This window comes from Mus caroli, chromosome 2 (genome assembly GCF_900094665.2).
Source record: "Mus caroli chromosome 2, CAROLI_EIJ_v1.1, whole genome shotgun sequence".
In the NCBI taxonomy this organism is placed as follows: domain Eukaryota; kingdom Metazoa; phylum Chordata; class Mammalia; order Rodentia; family Muridae; genus Mus; species Mus caroli.
The window spans coordinates 69499837-69514621 of record NC_034571.1 but is presented as its reverse complement, the minus strand read 5'-3'; the positions used below and the strand labels follow the sequence as shown (position 1 = coordinate 69514621).

The 14785-nt window shown below is 51.0% G+C and overlaps 2 protein-coding genes and 1 long non-coding RNA gene across 6 annotated transcripts; all 3 read right to left on the bottom strand.

The window, feature by feature from the left end:
- Positions 1–1796: 1796 nt before the first annotated feature.
- On the bottom strand, positions 1797–5500 carry Hoxd8 (homeobox D8). 4 transcript variants are annotated; one of them, XM_029473946.1, is made up of 3 exons: positions 4025–4802; positions 3501–3643; positions 1797–2433 (listed from the first exon to the last, which is right to left on the bottom strand). In XM_029473946.1, the coding sequence occupies exons 1-3, from the start codon at positions 4584–4586 to the stop codon at positions 2287–2289; spliced, it is 852 nt and encodes a 283-aa protein (XP_029329806.1). In that variant the 5' UTR covers positions 4587–4802; the 3' UTR covers positions 1797–2286. The 4 variants fall into 4 exon arrangements, with proteins under 4 accessions (XP_029329806.1, XP_021036610.1, XP_021036604.1 ...); XM_029473947.1 differs by adding an exon at positions 5399–5500 and having other exon boundaries at positions 1818–3643; positions 4025–4172; XM_021180951.2 differs by having other exon boundaries at positions 1812–3640; positions 4025–4798.
- Positions 5501–9892: 4392 nt separating this feature from the next.
- Hoxd9 (homeobox D9) lies at positions 9893–12507 on the bottom strand. The gene is made up of 2 exons (XM_021180933.2): positions 11255–12507; positions 9893–10907 (listed from the first exon to the last, which is right to left on the bottom strand). The coding sequence occupies exons 1-2, from the start codon at positions 12027–12029 to the stop codon at positions 10666–10668; spliced, it is 1017 nt and encodes a 338-aa protein (XP_021036592.1). The 5' UTR covers positions 12030–12507; the 3' UTR covers positions 9893–10665.
- A 209-nt stretch (positions 12508–12716) lies between these two features.
- LOC110308539 lies at positions 12717–14569 on the bottom strand. The gene is made up of 2 exons (XR_002379569.1): positions 14370–14569; positions 12717–13051 (listed from the first exon to the last, which is right to left on the bottom strand). It is a non-coding gene; the product is annotated as an uncharacterized LOC110308539 (long non-coding RNA).
- Between the last annotated feature and the right edge of the window lie 216 nt (positions 14570–14785).

The following is a 14785-nucleotide window of genomic DNA, read 5'->3' as shown; positions in this document are numbered from 1 at the left end:
TATGGAGGACAGACGCTAGATGTGAATTCTTATGCAGTGAATTAAACAATATGTTATTACACACGGAAATGGGCAAGCTGGTGTTTATTCCCTGGTCTATACACATGGAAGTGGGTAAAGAGATTGTTCAATTCTAAAACATTCTAAAAACTAATCTCAAATTGTCTCTGTATCATCTGCCCTCTATCCAAATAAAAGCAGAGCGTATCTCATGCCCTTTCAGCCTGGGGAAATGATGGAAGGGGAGAGACTGCAGAGAGAGGCAGCCATGTTGTGCTGTTTGTCTGCTGTGCAGAGGCAAGCAATACAACTCGGGAAATGGTATCGTTGAACCGACTTTTCTCTAAAAAGGAGGAACCACCACACCCTCTTTTTGTCTGTGGCTCTGTTGTTGTCACTCAGAAGGCTTTTCTCTTGTAGCCAGTGTTCACATCGAGGGGCTCTTGATTTTTGTGGAATTACAGACTTTGCTAGGTCTCAGGATAGAAAAGCTCCACCTTTTCTCTGGAGGTTTATGTAAATTTGTGCAGCAAAAAAAAAAAAAAAAGTCCCTTTCTTGCTGCAGTGCTTCACTGTTTACAGAGCTGAGCCAATCAGAAAGGCACCTTGCCTGCTCCCCCACTAGTCCCTCCCCATTGAGAGGGCATCAAGGGGGTGGGGGTCCAACCTTGATGAGAGGAGGAGAGGAATGGGGGAAGGTAATTCCTCAAGGTCTTTATTTGGAAACCTATGCTCTTTGGTAGCTGCAGAAACATTCATTTTTACATTTATTATCAACATTTTCTGTATGTGTGAATCTATGGTTTAGGGGGCCAGTGTGGCCCTAAATGAAGGTGCATTTTCAGAGTTGCAAAGTCTGTCAGAATGTCAAAGATGTGGCATTTTTACCTTATTTTCTATCCTTGATTTCTATTCCCACTCATTCACTCAGTAGGTCCTTTTCCTAGTTAAAGCTTGTCAAATTTTAGTTTGAAGAGTGATATTTGGGGGAGCATTCTTGAGTTGGAGATACCAATTTTTAAATTTATTAAATTTTATTATATGTGTAGAAATGTTTTGGCAGCATGCACGTAAGTGCACCACACTCCATTTCCTGGACCTGGACTTGTGCATGGGTGTGAGTCCCCACATGGATGCTAAGAACTGGTACCTTGACCTTCTGCAAGAGCAACACTTGCTCTTAACTGCTGGGCCCTCGTTCCCGCCCCAGAGATAGCAAAGCTTGAAGAGTTCCTTAAATCAAAAGCAGTTGGAGTTCAGCCAGTGCTGGTCTTCAGGCTGTTTTCCAGCTGGGCTCTCGGCCTGAGGCGTCCTCGCTCTCCTTTCCAGCTAAGTCGACGTCGATTGGTTCAGGCAGTACACGAGAGTACACCAACATCCCCAAATCCAACACTGGCCTTTGCAGCTGTCTGCTCTGTACAAATGTTTAAGCCTTGGCCACTCCTGATTAAATGTCTTTCCGGGCTTAGGTTGACAAATGTCACAGCCATGGCCTCTTCCCTGGGTGGAGAGTCAGGTGGTGACTTGCCTTTAACCCAGCCAGTACCAATCCTACTGCTATCCACAAGACAGCAGACAAACCACCCACTAACACCTGCCAGTGAACCTGGTGCAAAGCTCCAGAGCCTTCTTTTCTTACTGATGTAATAGAAACCAGCCTGGAAAGTAACAATAAAACAAAAACCACACCCATAAAAGTAAATGTGGCTAGAACAAGCAGCCACAACTCAATGTCTACTTTAAAGTATTGCCATTTTTTCCCATGAGAAATATATTTATTTGTATTTCTCCTTTCCTTCCTTCTTTTCTCTACCCCACCCCCATATAAAAAAGCAGCTGCATGAACAGCTTCAAATGGGAAATGGATATCCTGTTAATAATAGATGCCAAACCCCAGCTTCAACTGGGAGTCTTTGGAATTAGGCTGTGGTGTGACCTGGGCTCTGGGTCATCAGGCCTAGGACTTGACTTGAATCCTTTTGAAGTTCAAAGCTGTCACAGTATCATGCCAGAATTATTTAATGAAACAAGTGTGGATAGTTAGCTCACTCTAGGAGGCCTCCATACCACCACCACCACCACCAAACAGGTTGGGAAGTATATAACCCACACCCGTTTGTTTATAAAATAGAAGGTTTGACTAAGTCACCCCCTTCATGTGAGCCTTGGCCATTGTTTGTGACTGGCCAGAATGGTGTTCTCTGAGACGAAAGAGCTCTGCTCTTTATGGAGGTACATCTCTTTATTAAGGAGCTATGCTCTGGAGCGGCTGTTTACACTCAGGGCTCATTTCCAATATGTGAGGCCACGGCTTTCCTGAAGAACAGCAGAGGGTGGACGACGTACCAACCGACATCTGAGATGAACACAGCAAGCTGGCTTACAACACAGGAGCACAGGAGCAGTGCAAGAAGAATACAATAAATATGGCACCTACTTGACAAAGCAGAAACACAGAGCATCGAGACCTAGAAATCCCAGGCCATTACAAGCATGGTTCAAAACGAAAGCAAGGCCACTTGCCAGAATGAAGTTAGTGAAAATATTGCAATTAGTTTTCAAGTATTAATTCTCTAGATTATTCAATGGCCACAATTTGTATGGACTACAGAAGCCCAACTAAATGTTGACTTTGATATTATCCTTAAACTCCTGTCACTGGACAACACTCTCCCAAGTTTAAGGAAGTCGGCAGCCTGGACAATACATTGCACTCTTCAGCTAATGTGCTTTTCCAATATTTGGCCCAGACTCTTCCCTGACAAACATTTACAAAAATGCTCAAAGAAACCTCCTGGAAGTGAACCAGAAGACACCTGAACCATCGTTACAAAAGCAGAAAGAAAAATATAAATAATACATTTAATCAAATAATAAAGTAAATATTCTGCAGGCATAATTTTTAAAAACATTATTAATAAACTTCTTTTAATTTACTCACCATAAAGATTTTAAATGTTCAAGTGCACTTGTTTGATTAATAAAGCATTTTATATTCAATCATCTAGTGCTGATCATTAGGAAGTTTATGTTGTTGAGGCAAACCACCAGCTCAGACGTTAAAAATTACCATTATAAAAATATAGCTACAAGGTCCGTATCAAATTACCCTTCTATAGGACAGCTCAAGGACTGCTTCTATTAGATACTACAAACTATTCTCTTTAAAAACACACAAATCCCTTTCAAAGCGCAGAAACCTCAAGAGCAGTGACATTAAGGTAGCTTGAAACACAGGTAAAGTCCGTTTCCAAAAAAACAAGAGGGAGAAACGGTGGTGTCCACCAGTATATACTTAGACTGATCATCAGTCTTAATAGTCTGTGGTAGAAGTGTACAGGTAGAGTTTAATTTGTGGGGCCTTCAGCTCCGTCTTCCTCCAGCCCCGAGACTTCCTTTTTGGGGTCTCCATCCTTTGCCTCCGGCCGGGACGCGGGAAACTTGTCTTTGTTGTTCTCCTTTTTCCATTTCATTCTCCTGTTCTGGAACCAGATTTTTACCTGTCTCTCCGTGAGGGCCAGAGTATGGGAGACCTCGATTCTCCTCTTCCTGGTCAGATAAGGGTTAAAAAGGAATTCCTTTTCCAACTCTAGGGTTTGGAAGCGACTGTAGGTTTGTCTTCCTCTCCGTCTTCCAGGAGCTGCTGATTAAAAAACAACAACAACAACAAAAAAGGGGAGGAAAATCAACTTTTTTTTTAAAATGGTTGATTCTCTGAATGCTGTTGGAGTTTTCTGGAACGGGCTTAAGAGGTGAAATACACAGTGGTCTTTAATTCTCATACAGATATAGGGTGTGCAGGCAAGAGAGGCAGAGACAAGCTCTTCGCAATTATTCTGTCCCCGTCTTTACACACTTTTTAAAAGTCTGTATTAGTTTTTGTACAAGAGCCACATTGGCTACACCAGAAGGAAAAGGAGGGGGAGAGGGAAAGGACAGGGGAGTTTTAAAGCTAGAACGTGAGATGAAAGCAGATTTCTCCCTTTCTCCCCTCCTTTAAAAAAAAAAAATAGCGCATCCCAACCTTGTGGTCTCATCCAGGGAAACATTTGAGAAGGAGACGAGCTCTGATTTAAGTGGTCTGGGTCCTCGCCAATATTACCACTGGACGATTTACAGTCAGGATATTGTACCAGCTCGGCCTCTTGCTGGGTCGTAAAAATCGGCTGTCTCTGTAAGTTATCGTATCCGTAAAACTTCGCGGGCTCCCCGTGACAGGCAATCCCGCCGCAGGGGGGAGGCGGCGGCGGAGGCGGAGGGTGCGGAGGAGGTGGGGCGGCCTGGTAGGCAGCGGTCGGGCTGCCCGCGCCGGCGTGGAAGTAGTCCTGGCCGGGCCCCGGGCCGCCCCCTCCGCCGCACCCGGGCGGCGGCGACGGGTGCGGGTGCGCGTGCGGGAAGCCGGCGGCGCTGTTGCCATAGAGCTGCAGGGCGGCGGCGTGGCGGCCGCTGACCTCGGGCGCGAAATGACAGTCGTAGTAAGTGGGATTGATGGCCTCGCCCGCCGCCGCGGCCGCCGCAGCCGCCGCCGCCGCCGCGGCCGCCGCCTTGTACTTGGAGTACAGCGGGTTCACGAAGTACGAGCTCATCGGGGCGGCGGCCGCCGGCGGCGCGGAGCCGGTAAGGGGCGCGCCTCAGCTCGGTCGCGCCGCCGCGGGGGCCTCTGGGGCGGCTCACTCGAGCCCGCGGGGGCCGCCGGGCCTCGTCGCCCGGCGAGCGCTTCCCCCGCCCCGCTCAGGCTCGACCGTCCGGCCGCCGGCCGCTCATGCCCGGCTCTCGCGCCTCCGTCTCGGCCTCGCGCCGCCTCCCTCGCGGGCCGCGCCGCCTCGCCCGCCCCCGCGCGCTGCCGCCGCCGCCTCCGCCCCGCGGGCCTCTCCCGGCGCGCGCCTGCTGGGCCGCAGTGGAACCGCCGACGCCCGGGCGACCTGCCCCGCGGCCTCCAGTTTCCTCTCCGGCTCCAAGCGGCCCTAGCGCACCGGGACCAGGGGGAAAAAAAAGAGTGCGCGCGGCCCACGGGGGAGACGCTCAGGCTGGGGCTGCCGAGCCCCCGCTCTGCAGGGAGACGAAAAGAGAACACACCCTCTGCCCGGTGCCACCTCTCACCTCAGCCCTCCCCCCGCCGCCCCCTCCCAGCGCTGTCGCCGCCGCCGCCGAGGCTGCCGCCCCGGTGCGCGCCGGCGAGGCATTTTCGCGCCCCGCCACTGCGAGGAGAGGGAGCTAGATGGGGGGCGAGATAACCGCGCGGAGGGATCCCGGCGGCGGCGAAGCGGCCCCTGCGCCGGACGGGACGCCGCACGCCGGCCCCGGGATGCCTCCGCCAGCCTTAAAGGGGGCCCATAAAGCCGCACTGCCAAGGGCTCGCGGGGCCCCCCGGGTCCGCAGAGAGGGGGCGCGGCCGAACCTTAGCCTTGGGCCAGGCGGGGAGGTCACTCCCAGGAGGCCGCGGAGCAGACGGTCTCTCCTCCAGCAAGGCTCCTGGATCTGCCCAGTAGAGACTGGCGGTGGCTTCCCCCCCCCCCCCATTTCTGACCGTGGACGAGCGAGGTTGACGGATTGATTGGCCCTTGCATTTGTTTGGGCCTAGCTAAGTGGTTTTGATTAAAAAGCCACAATCCAGCCTCCGAATCTTGACCTTATCAAAGCGAATCAAAGTCCTGCTTTTTCCAGCCGAGCAGGCCCTGTGGAAATGAGATGTACATTTACCCTTGACGCACTGCATGCCTGGTTGAGGCTCCCAGGTTAATTGATATTTAATGGAAATCATGCCCATGAATATAGTTTCCATCATTTCACCCTTGATAGACGTCAGTGTTGGCCACGGGGAGGGAGGGGGAGGCGAGAGAATGTGGGAAGGGGACATGAGTGAAGAGAAGAGTGGCAGAAACGTTCCCTGTGGGAAGAAGGAATCATGCCGGGGTGGGTGGCATTTCCTAGGGCAGAGCGCAGGGCTCCCGGGTCCCAACCCAGGCGCCCAGACTCAGGCTGTGGCCCCGGGTGGAGCGCGGCGGGGGCCGGGGGATGGGGCAGGAGAAATTGAATTCCTCAGTCCGCTTTCGGACCGTGCTGGTTCCAGGCAGCTGCAGGCAGACCTTCCCTGTCCTGTGCTTAACGACCTTAGCTCACACACCACTCGGAAATAACTGCCAGAGACTGGATGCAGGCCTTAGTATAAACTTGATTTTCCCGAGAGAAATAAAGAGAAGGCTCAGAAATCAAGAGAATGCCTGGTTTGTGGGCGTTAAGGAAGAGACGCAGTGTTGTCTGCAGGAGTCCAGGATTTGCATTTTCTGGAATAGGCAGTGCCCTTACCGTGGCACCTGTGCAAATCTGCGTGGCTTTACACCAACAATCGCTTCCCTACACAGTCATCTTCCCCCCCTCTCGTTTGAATATCCAATAAAAATATATTGATATTCTTATTCTCCCTCCCCCCTCTCATCTTTCTGCCCCCTTTTCTCTCCCTCCCTCTCCCTTTAGGTGCTGAACCCTTTATCCTTTGGGATAATCCGGTGTCTGGAGGACACCAGCTCTCTGATCTTGAGGACAGACCTAGAAGATACACCCCAGCTCACCAAAGACTCTCCAGCTTACACTAAATCACACCGTGCTGACTTCCCACGGCCAAATGCAAATGCCTAAAAACCCAGATGGACTCAAAGATTCAGGAGGCCAGAATTTTAAAGACCTTCCATCCCTTGCGGGGGTTGTTCAGCCCATGTGGAAAGAATCGCGAGGTCAGTCCGAGAGGTCTGAATCTCCTTTTTATAAATAAGGTCATCATAGAAAGGCATTTTCGTTAGTACTGTCCGACTCGATTATTTCGAAAAGTAATAGCTAAAAGTGGTGAAGGTAAACAAATTATTGATGACCCTATAGATGATAAAGACTTGTGTTATTAAAATTTACATTAGAGAGTATAGGGGACGTGTTATTGGGGGTGGTCAAGGGCAAGGGTGTTTTATTAGGTTTCGTTTTTTTTCTTTCAAGTATCCTTCAAATGCGAAGTTTAACAACTGATTCTGACTTTTTAGGATTTGAACTTCTGCCCTGCAAATGTTCAATGAAATGATTTTCTTTTCAATAAAGCCTTGGAGCTAAACTCGGTAACTGTGCCCTTTTTATTCCACTGTTTGGCCTGGATGTTCAGGGGAACGTGGGTGTATTTGGACATTGACTGAATGAACAGGTCTGGGAATGGAATGGGGGGAATTTTGAGGACCCATATCTCAGTAACACACGGCACTTTTAAAAACTCCATATATTTGGGAGGTTGCCCATGAATATGGCCCTCATTTCTACAGATTCAGGCCTAATTTTTAAAACACAACAACGCGTTTTCTCTGACAGCAAAATAATGTGGGTTTTTCAATGTGATTTAAGCATTCCGTCTGTTGTCGGAAAAGAAAAAAAGCTGGTTAACTTCATAAATATCTCTGCTTTTACACATTTCTGTTTTGATGGACTGCCTGCATTAACAGTTTATAATTTCTGCACAACGGTTCAGATTTTTCTGAAATGCTGACTGAACCAAAATTTTATGCCTTACTAGCACGGCTTGAGAAATTAATAGTTCACGTTGTTTATTTTTGTTAAATTTATCCTAATTTAAGATTAAAAGTAAGATTGTAAATATTTTTAATCAAAACCTTCCTGCACCACAACGCTAGCTTTACGAGATCAGAAAGTGGAGCAACAGCGCTCTCTAGTGGCCAAATGCGGTCGCAAGCCAGCCGAGTTTGATTTTCCTTTCATTTGGCTCAAACCAATTCTAATCTTAATTCTTTAGTTTGACTTGGGTTTGGACCGCTGACATTAATACTGCTTCATCTCTTTGACTGTCAACAAGTCAAGTGCAGCAACCATGGGCTCCTGAATACAGACGAAATTCTCATTTGTGCTCGCAAGAACTTGCAAGTAGCATGTTCGCCAAAAGCTTCCAGCCTGTCTTTTGCCAGACACCGCAAGTCCCCCATTCTTTAATCTCCCAGCTGTGTTTTTTACGCACAATTATAGGACAGGCAAGGTTTAACAAAAATAAAAACTTTAAAAATATTAGTTGATGAGACTTTTTTTTCAAAGAAAGCAGGCATTTTGACAGCTAAAAATTTTCTGGAAGTCAAATATTATTGGTTTTCCCCTAAAAGCTGTTACTCACAACATTAAGTCGTCAGTATTTGCTAGTTCAACTTTCTAATTGTAATGTTTTGGGCCCATTAAACTGGATAATTTGGGGTGGATTAAAGTCAAATTAGAAGCTTTTGCTACATCTCGAGCGCCTGTCCGGAAAGTCCCTGTTGGGCTTATGTGTATTCAAATTTCTCTAGACAATAAATGAGAATTTTTTTTTTTAGGTTGTATAAGTGACAGACTTAACCGAATTAGATAAGCAGTCTATTTGTCTTTTAAAAAAAACCAAACAAACACTACCAAATCAGTGTGTTTCTTGCTAAATTTCTGTCTCTCATTTTCAGAAATGTTTTTGCCAAGTTAGCTTAAATGGCTGTATCTGTAATAAGTGAACAAACTTCTATATTTTTGCCTGAAAATTTGGTGTGGAGAACCAGTGAAGAGGGGTGTGACTCCCCCCTTTCTCACAAGACATAATTCTAAGAGATGCTTGAGTAAATGGCCCAAGATCACTCCTGGCCATCTCAAGTAACAGCAGAATGGCATTATTGTCTTTCTTTTATTATTAAAAGAACCAGATAGATCATGGCCACAGTCAAAATATTAAAGAGCCACCCGCCATAGACTACCTCTAACGTTCGCCCCATTTTAAAATTCAGAAAGATATCACCTCTCATTTTTATTTTCTGGATGCTCACACCTCGCTGGGGGCTTCCAAGTCCTTTCCTTCTTGGTCTAGGTCTTGTTTATATTTTATTGTCCAGATTTTAAGACCCAGTTTTGTCTGCATTTTTTCTTTCCTCCCACAAACATCAAAATGAGATGGTTTCAAAGCGAAGCGCCTGGGCTGTCGTAAACTCATTACCTCCAGACGTCTCGCCGGCTCGATGGCTTTATGACACCTTGGCTCTTCCTGTTTTCAAAGAGCTGTAGGTATCCGCCTGGCCTAAGGGGCGGAGGATGCAGCACCTTCGGCCGGATCTGGGCCTTGGCTTTCCCTCCCAGCCCCCATCTGCTTTTTTCTTGGAGTCCCCCTCTTTCATCAGGATTCCCCAAGATCTCTACCATCACCCCCCCACACGCCTTCCGCCCAACCCAGGCTGTCCGGCGCCGCGGCCTCCTCTAGGGCCTACAACGCCAGTGATTCGCCTAAACCCTCACAATGACCTTCATTTTAGCCTCTCAAAGCGGCCTCAGAGGGCCAAGCTGGGGGCTAAACATACACAGAAGCTGGCTGAAGGGGATGGGCGGCAGGAGAAGGATATGGGGAGGAGAGCCTTGACCATTTTGATCCTCTAAGGTCACTTTGGGGCTTTGGTGGGGAGGGGTGGAAGCTCACTGCCCAACCGGCTAGGACCTCCTGGAGCCAGCCAGCCTCGCAGGCCTGGGGGAGTTACTCCAGAGTGCCCTTTCCCTTGTTTGGAGATGGGGGGGTTGGTGGCTGGGTCTCCAGGATAGAAGTAAGCCAGAGGTGCGGTGTGTCAAAGCTTTAGCAAAAGGATGCCTGGTTCCTGGCGCCAGTGGCTCTGCAGAGAGGCTCCCCCCCGGGCCTAAGGCTGGGAATTCATTGTGGCCCTGGCTACAGGATAGTGGAAGTGCCAAGACACCTTCCAAAGTTGTGCTCTTCCGCCGCCAGGTGTGCTTACACAATCTTCGAGGCGTCTCAGAGACCCTCCAGGTGCTCGAACCGCCAACCTTTAGCAATGTGTCCCTTTTCAGTCTGATGATTATGTTATTTTGCAAAGACACAGAGAGCAGTCACACAACGTTCAGGGCCAGCGGCTGGACTCCATTTGTTCAGATCAGCATTTATTTGTTGGAAGCGGTAACATTTACAACTGGTCCTCAGGGAGGAATATGGAAGGCCACCTCCCGAGGCCGCCCAATGGGAGCTCAGTCCTCCCGGGGAGAAAGTAGCTTCCCTGGTGCTCTGAGGACTAAGCCTATCCCCACCCCCCACCCCCAATCTCGCGCCCCAGGGCCCAGGGCTTCTCGGTAGGCCTCTGTGGAAGTCAGTCCGCCGGCTCCCCTAGGAAAGGGGTTTTCCTGCCTTGAGCAGCTGAGTTGGGGTTTGGTTGGGAGAGCAGGGTGGGGGTGTCCACAGTCTCTCTCTTCCTTCAGATTCTCGGAATTAGATAGTTGGCCCTGTTTGGGAGGCTGGATAGGGTGAGACTAAACTACAGCACTTTTCAGAAACATGAGGGACATTTACACAGAATAGGGCTCCATCAAGCCTGCGTGCACTCACAAAATATAGCATTTCCTAAGGAATCAGGGAGCAGAGAAGGGAGGGAGTGGGACAGGACAAGACTCCAAAGCCACTTGGTTTCTCCAATACATATGCGAGCAAATACAGTGTCCCCCAGATAACTCACAGAGACCAACCACACAGTCACTTCTACCTAAAAAAGAAGAAGAAAGTCCGAGTCGCTGCAGAGTTTCTGAATCAAGCACCCACAAAGAAAACAAACAAACAACAACAACAACAAAAACCCCAAAACCCGCTGCCTTTTGAGTGCTGCAGGCCAGACCCGCACTGGGTCAGTCTCCTTTGGGGCATTTCTCCTTGCTCATCTTTTTCATTTTCATCCTACGGTTCTGGAACCAGATTTTGACTTGTCTCTCTGTAAGGTTCAGAATCCTGGCCACCTCGTAGCGCCGGTCCCGGGTGAGGTACATGTTGAAGAGGAATTCCTTCTCCAGCTCTAGCGTCTGGTATTTGGTGTAGGGACAGCGCTTTTTCCGGGTGGAGCGAGCGTGGATCCAGTTCGCTGCAGGGTTGTCTAGGAAGAGGGGGGTTTGCAGACAAGGGAGCGAGGGGCGGAGGGGAGGCAGGGAGAGACGACAGGGTGGGGAAGAGAGGTCGTTAAATTAATTTCACCAAGGATGGACGCTTTTCACAACTTGGGGGAATTATCATAAAAAGCCTTAATGCCCGCGCTCTGTTTACCGTACAAACCGCGCGCCCAAGGTAGGTGGTTATGGGAAGCTTTTTTATGGATACGTGTTGCTCGCCTAGGCTTGGGTAGGCGTCTAGACGTTTTTATAGGTTAGTAAAACTATCAGTTTTGCACATTCGAGCCTTACAGGTTTCAGCAATAAATCAGGGGGCAATTTCTTTTGCACTTACTTGGGTCAAGTTGCTGCTGCGGCGGCTGCGGCGGCTGCTTCTCCTCCTCCTTCAGCGGGCAGCCCGGGCTCGGGTGATCGCTGCAAGCTGAGGTCTCGGACGAGCCTACCGCCCCTGGCCCGGTCCCGATTCCCACCCCGGGCCCGTTCCCTGTCGCCGCCGCCGCCTTGTCCCGCAGGAACGAGTTGCACGGGAATTCTGGGCCTCCGCTCCCCTGGGACTCGCGGGCCGCGGAGCACTCAGTCCTTTTGGAGGAGGAGGACGAGGAGGTGGAGGAGGAGGAGGTGGAGGCTGCAGCGGGGGCCGGGGCCGCTCCGGTTTCAGGCTTAATCCCGTAGTGGCGCCCGTTGGCTGGGCCACCGGGGCTGGGAACGGGACCCGGGCCTCCGCCACCGCCGCCACCACTGCCACCGCCACCGCCCGCGCCGCCGGGGAAGCCGGGCAGCGGCTCCATCCAGGAGCGTACGTAGCGTCCCGGCTCGGCGGCGGCCAGGGGCGGCGGGGACACGTACGGGTGGTACAGGCCGCTCATCGTCGCCGCCGCCGGGGGCTGGGCGGCCACCGCGGACCACGAGGCGGAGAACACGGACGATTTGGGGGCAAAACTACACGAGGCGAACTCGGCGGTGGCGGCGGCCGGGCCATCGGCCACACCTGCGGGCCGGCCCTGTGTCCCCGGCCCCGGTGGCCCAAAGCGCGCGGCGAACACCTCGTCGCCCTCATGGCCTATGAGCGAGTCCACGTAGTAGTTGCTGAGGGTGCCACTGGACGACATGGTGAGGCGCCGCTCGCTCCCACCCAAGGTTCCACTGCCCACCGCCGAGCGGCTCCTCGCCGGCGCCCGAGCCGCCGACTAGTTCGCAGGCTGCAGCCACCACCATTGGTCGCGCGGCCCACGTGATCATATTTACCAATACCCGGAGTAAATCAGTCCGCTAAACTGGGGGCTGCTGTGATTTAAAAAAAAAAAAAAATCATCAACAGGAGCGTTGCAATTAGAGCTGCCGGGCCCAGGTCCACGCACCAGCCCGGCCTGGCCCGGCTCAGCCCGCCCTGGTGGCGGCGGCGACCACAGGCCTAACTGCGGCCGCAGGAGGCGCTGGGGACTATTTGTTCATCTCTTCTTGCCTCTCTGGGTCCTGCGATCTCCACCCGGACTCTGGTTCTCCGACTCCTGGGCTCTGAGCCCTGAGCCGGGCTTCTAAGTCACACCTAGGCGATTATCCAAAGCCCCGGAGCAGTTGGAGGCTCCCGGGCCCGGGCTGCCCCAGGCAGGCTGGCCTTTAAGGGCGGCCCCCTGTCGCCCAAAGGGAGTCGTTCTCCCCTCGCCTCTTTTCTTACCTAAACCCATCCCTACACACACACACACACACACACACACACACACACACACACGCTCTCACAGCTTGGCGTGTTGTTTAAAACAGGTGGAAGACCTCTGTAATGATATTATGCCTTTCAATAAAAATTTTATGAGGTGTATTTGATTATAGATTAATGTGTCCCTAATAAAACGGACGGATGGAGCAGCTCGGAGTGCCCCTCCCTCTACCGCACTCACACTCCCGGGGCAGCCACACGTACACCCTCGACATGAAGCTAGGCACACGCCCCAAGGCCCAGGGGGTGAGCTGGGTCAACTGGATTCCCGGGCCTGGTCCAGCTCAGCATGGCTTCCAAGGGGCGGCCTCCAAGGGCTGTCTCTCTGCCCTCGCATGGGTGGTGAGCACTGGAGTCCCAAGGAGCCGACAGTGATGGCCATGGTGCCTCATCTTTTTCCAGCCTTCTGGAATGGCCCTGCAAGAAAACATGCCACAGAGGGGAAAACCTAAAGGCCAGTGAGACCGGTTCTCACTAGCCGGAATTAGCCCAGCCTCAGTGAGGCCTGCAGGAACCGCATCTCCGAGGGTAGGTTCGCTGCGTGCCTTTCACACGTGCCTGCAAACGGATTCTGAAAATGTCTTCAAAATCCAGACGAAAGAACAGGTCCTTGATCCACCCCCTTTCCAGTTTTCCCCTTGAGAGGTAAGGCCGGGCAGCCTTGAATCTGAGAGAAATGCCCATTGTCACTCCCAAATCCATGGTACAAAGCCTGCCTGGGAGCCGAGACAAAAGCCTCACGCCAGCGGCGGCTGAGAGGACATATTCCTTGCTCTACAAGTTGCCCAGAGCACCCTTGGAGGGCTCCCAGCCCACCTCTAGCCCCGCCAAGAAAGGGGGTAAATGGCTACTTAGGACCTGATTGATTGCCTTGGCGAATGGCTTTCTGATTTTGTTTCAGGGGGCCTGCCCTTTCCTGTAGCACAGGTTTCCCCCCATCAGCAACTAATGGCGCTCCCCACATCGCTGGGAGAAACGCAGAGATTAAAATCACTCTACTTCTCTTGCCCATCCAAGGTAAGTCAGGGGCAAATTTATTCCAGTCCTCTCAAGCTAGAATGGAGTCAGACACCTCTCTCTCTCTCTCTCTCTCTCTCTCTCTCTCTCTCTCTCTCTCTCTCTCTGCTAGCCTCAGAAAATACGTCCCTAAAGGGACCTGTCTTGGAATTTCAGAGGATTTGGGGTTTGGGAGAGGAGGTTTTAAAAAATCAGTACTGAGCATCCCAAAGACTGTCTGGATGTGGCGCTGCAGCTCAGAGAGACTGAATGGACCGTTCTTTGGGAGGAAAAGGGCCTGTGTTTGGGGGGGGGGGTCCTGTTTGGTGAAATTCTTTGAAGATGGGTTAAAAACCACAGGCAGGACTTGGGGCAACGAGTTCAGACACCTCTTCCCACAAGAATCTCTTGCCTTTTTCCTGGTAGCACGAGATGACTGTGAGCTCAGTGACAGGGATTCTACAGATGTTGGTTTGAATTTTCCAACCCATGTGTGTAAAAGGCCCATTGGACAGACTTGTTGAGAAGTCATGGTCACTTGCAACTGCTTTCAGTCACCTGACAGCTCAGACACAGTGACTGCAAATGAACATTTTGTAATTAAATAGTGAGAGATTTGACTGGGGGAATAGTTCCACTTTTTTCCTTTAAATAGTTAATGTGGGCCACTCAAAGGCAATGGCTGAATATTAATCCTTCTCAGAAAGGAACCAAGGTAGAATAAAATGAGAACACTCACCCAACTTGGCTTCGCTGGGTCTGGTTGTCGAGCTTGGGGCAGATGGGAAAGAGAAAGGGACTTGGGGGTCACAATTGGATCCAGTGCCCTGCTAAGCTGTTGCTTGTTCCTGCAATGGAGGCCAGCCAGGTTCCAGGTGGGCATTACTAGTTTCAACCTAGCCCCTGAAGATGGATTCCCCAGCCAGAAGTCACCAAGAGCTCACTGAAAGCATTAAAAATAACATAACCAAAACCAAAGAGAAGAAAACACACAAATGGGGGACTGGAGGCAAAAGCCTGCAGTGGGTTCTTACTTACCAGGCTCGGGGGGTTGAGGGAAGCTCATCCCATTGAGAATGCAATTATATTAATAAGATTAGGGGGTGGGAGAGACGAGAACAGTCTTCCCAGTTATGAAGACTGAGCTCTCAGGCT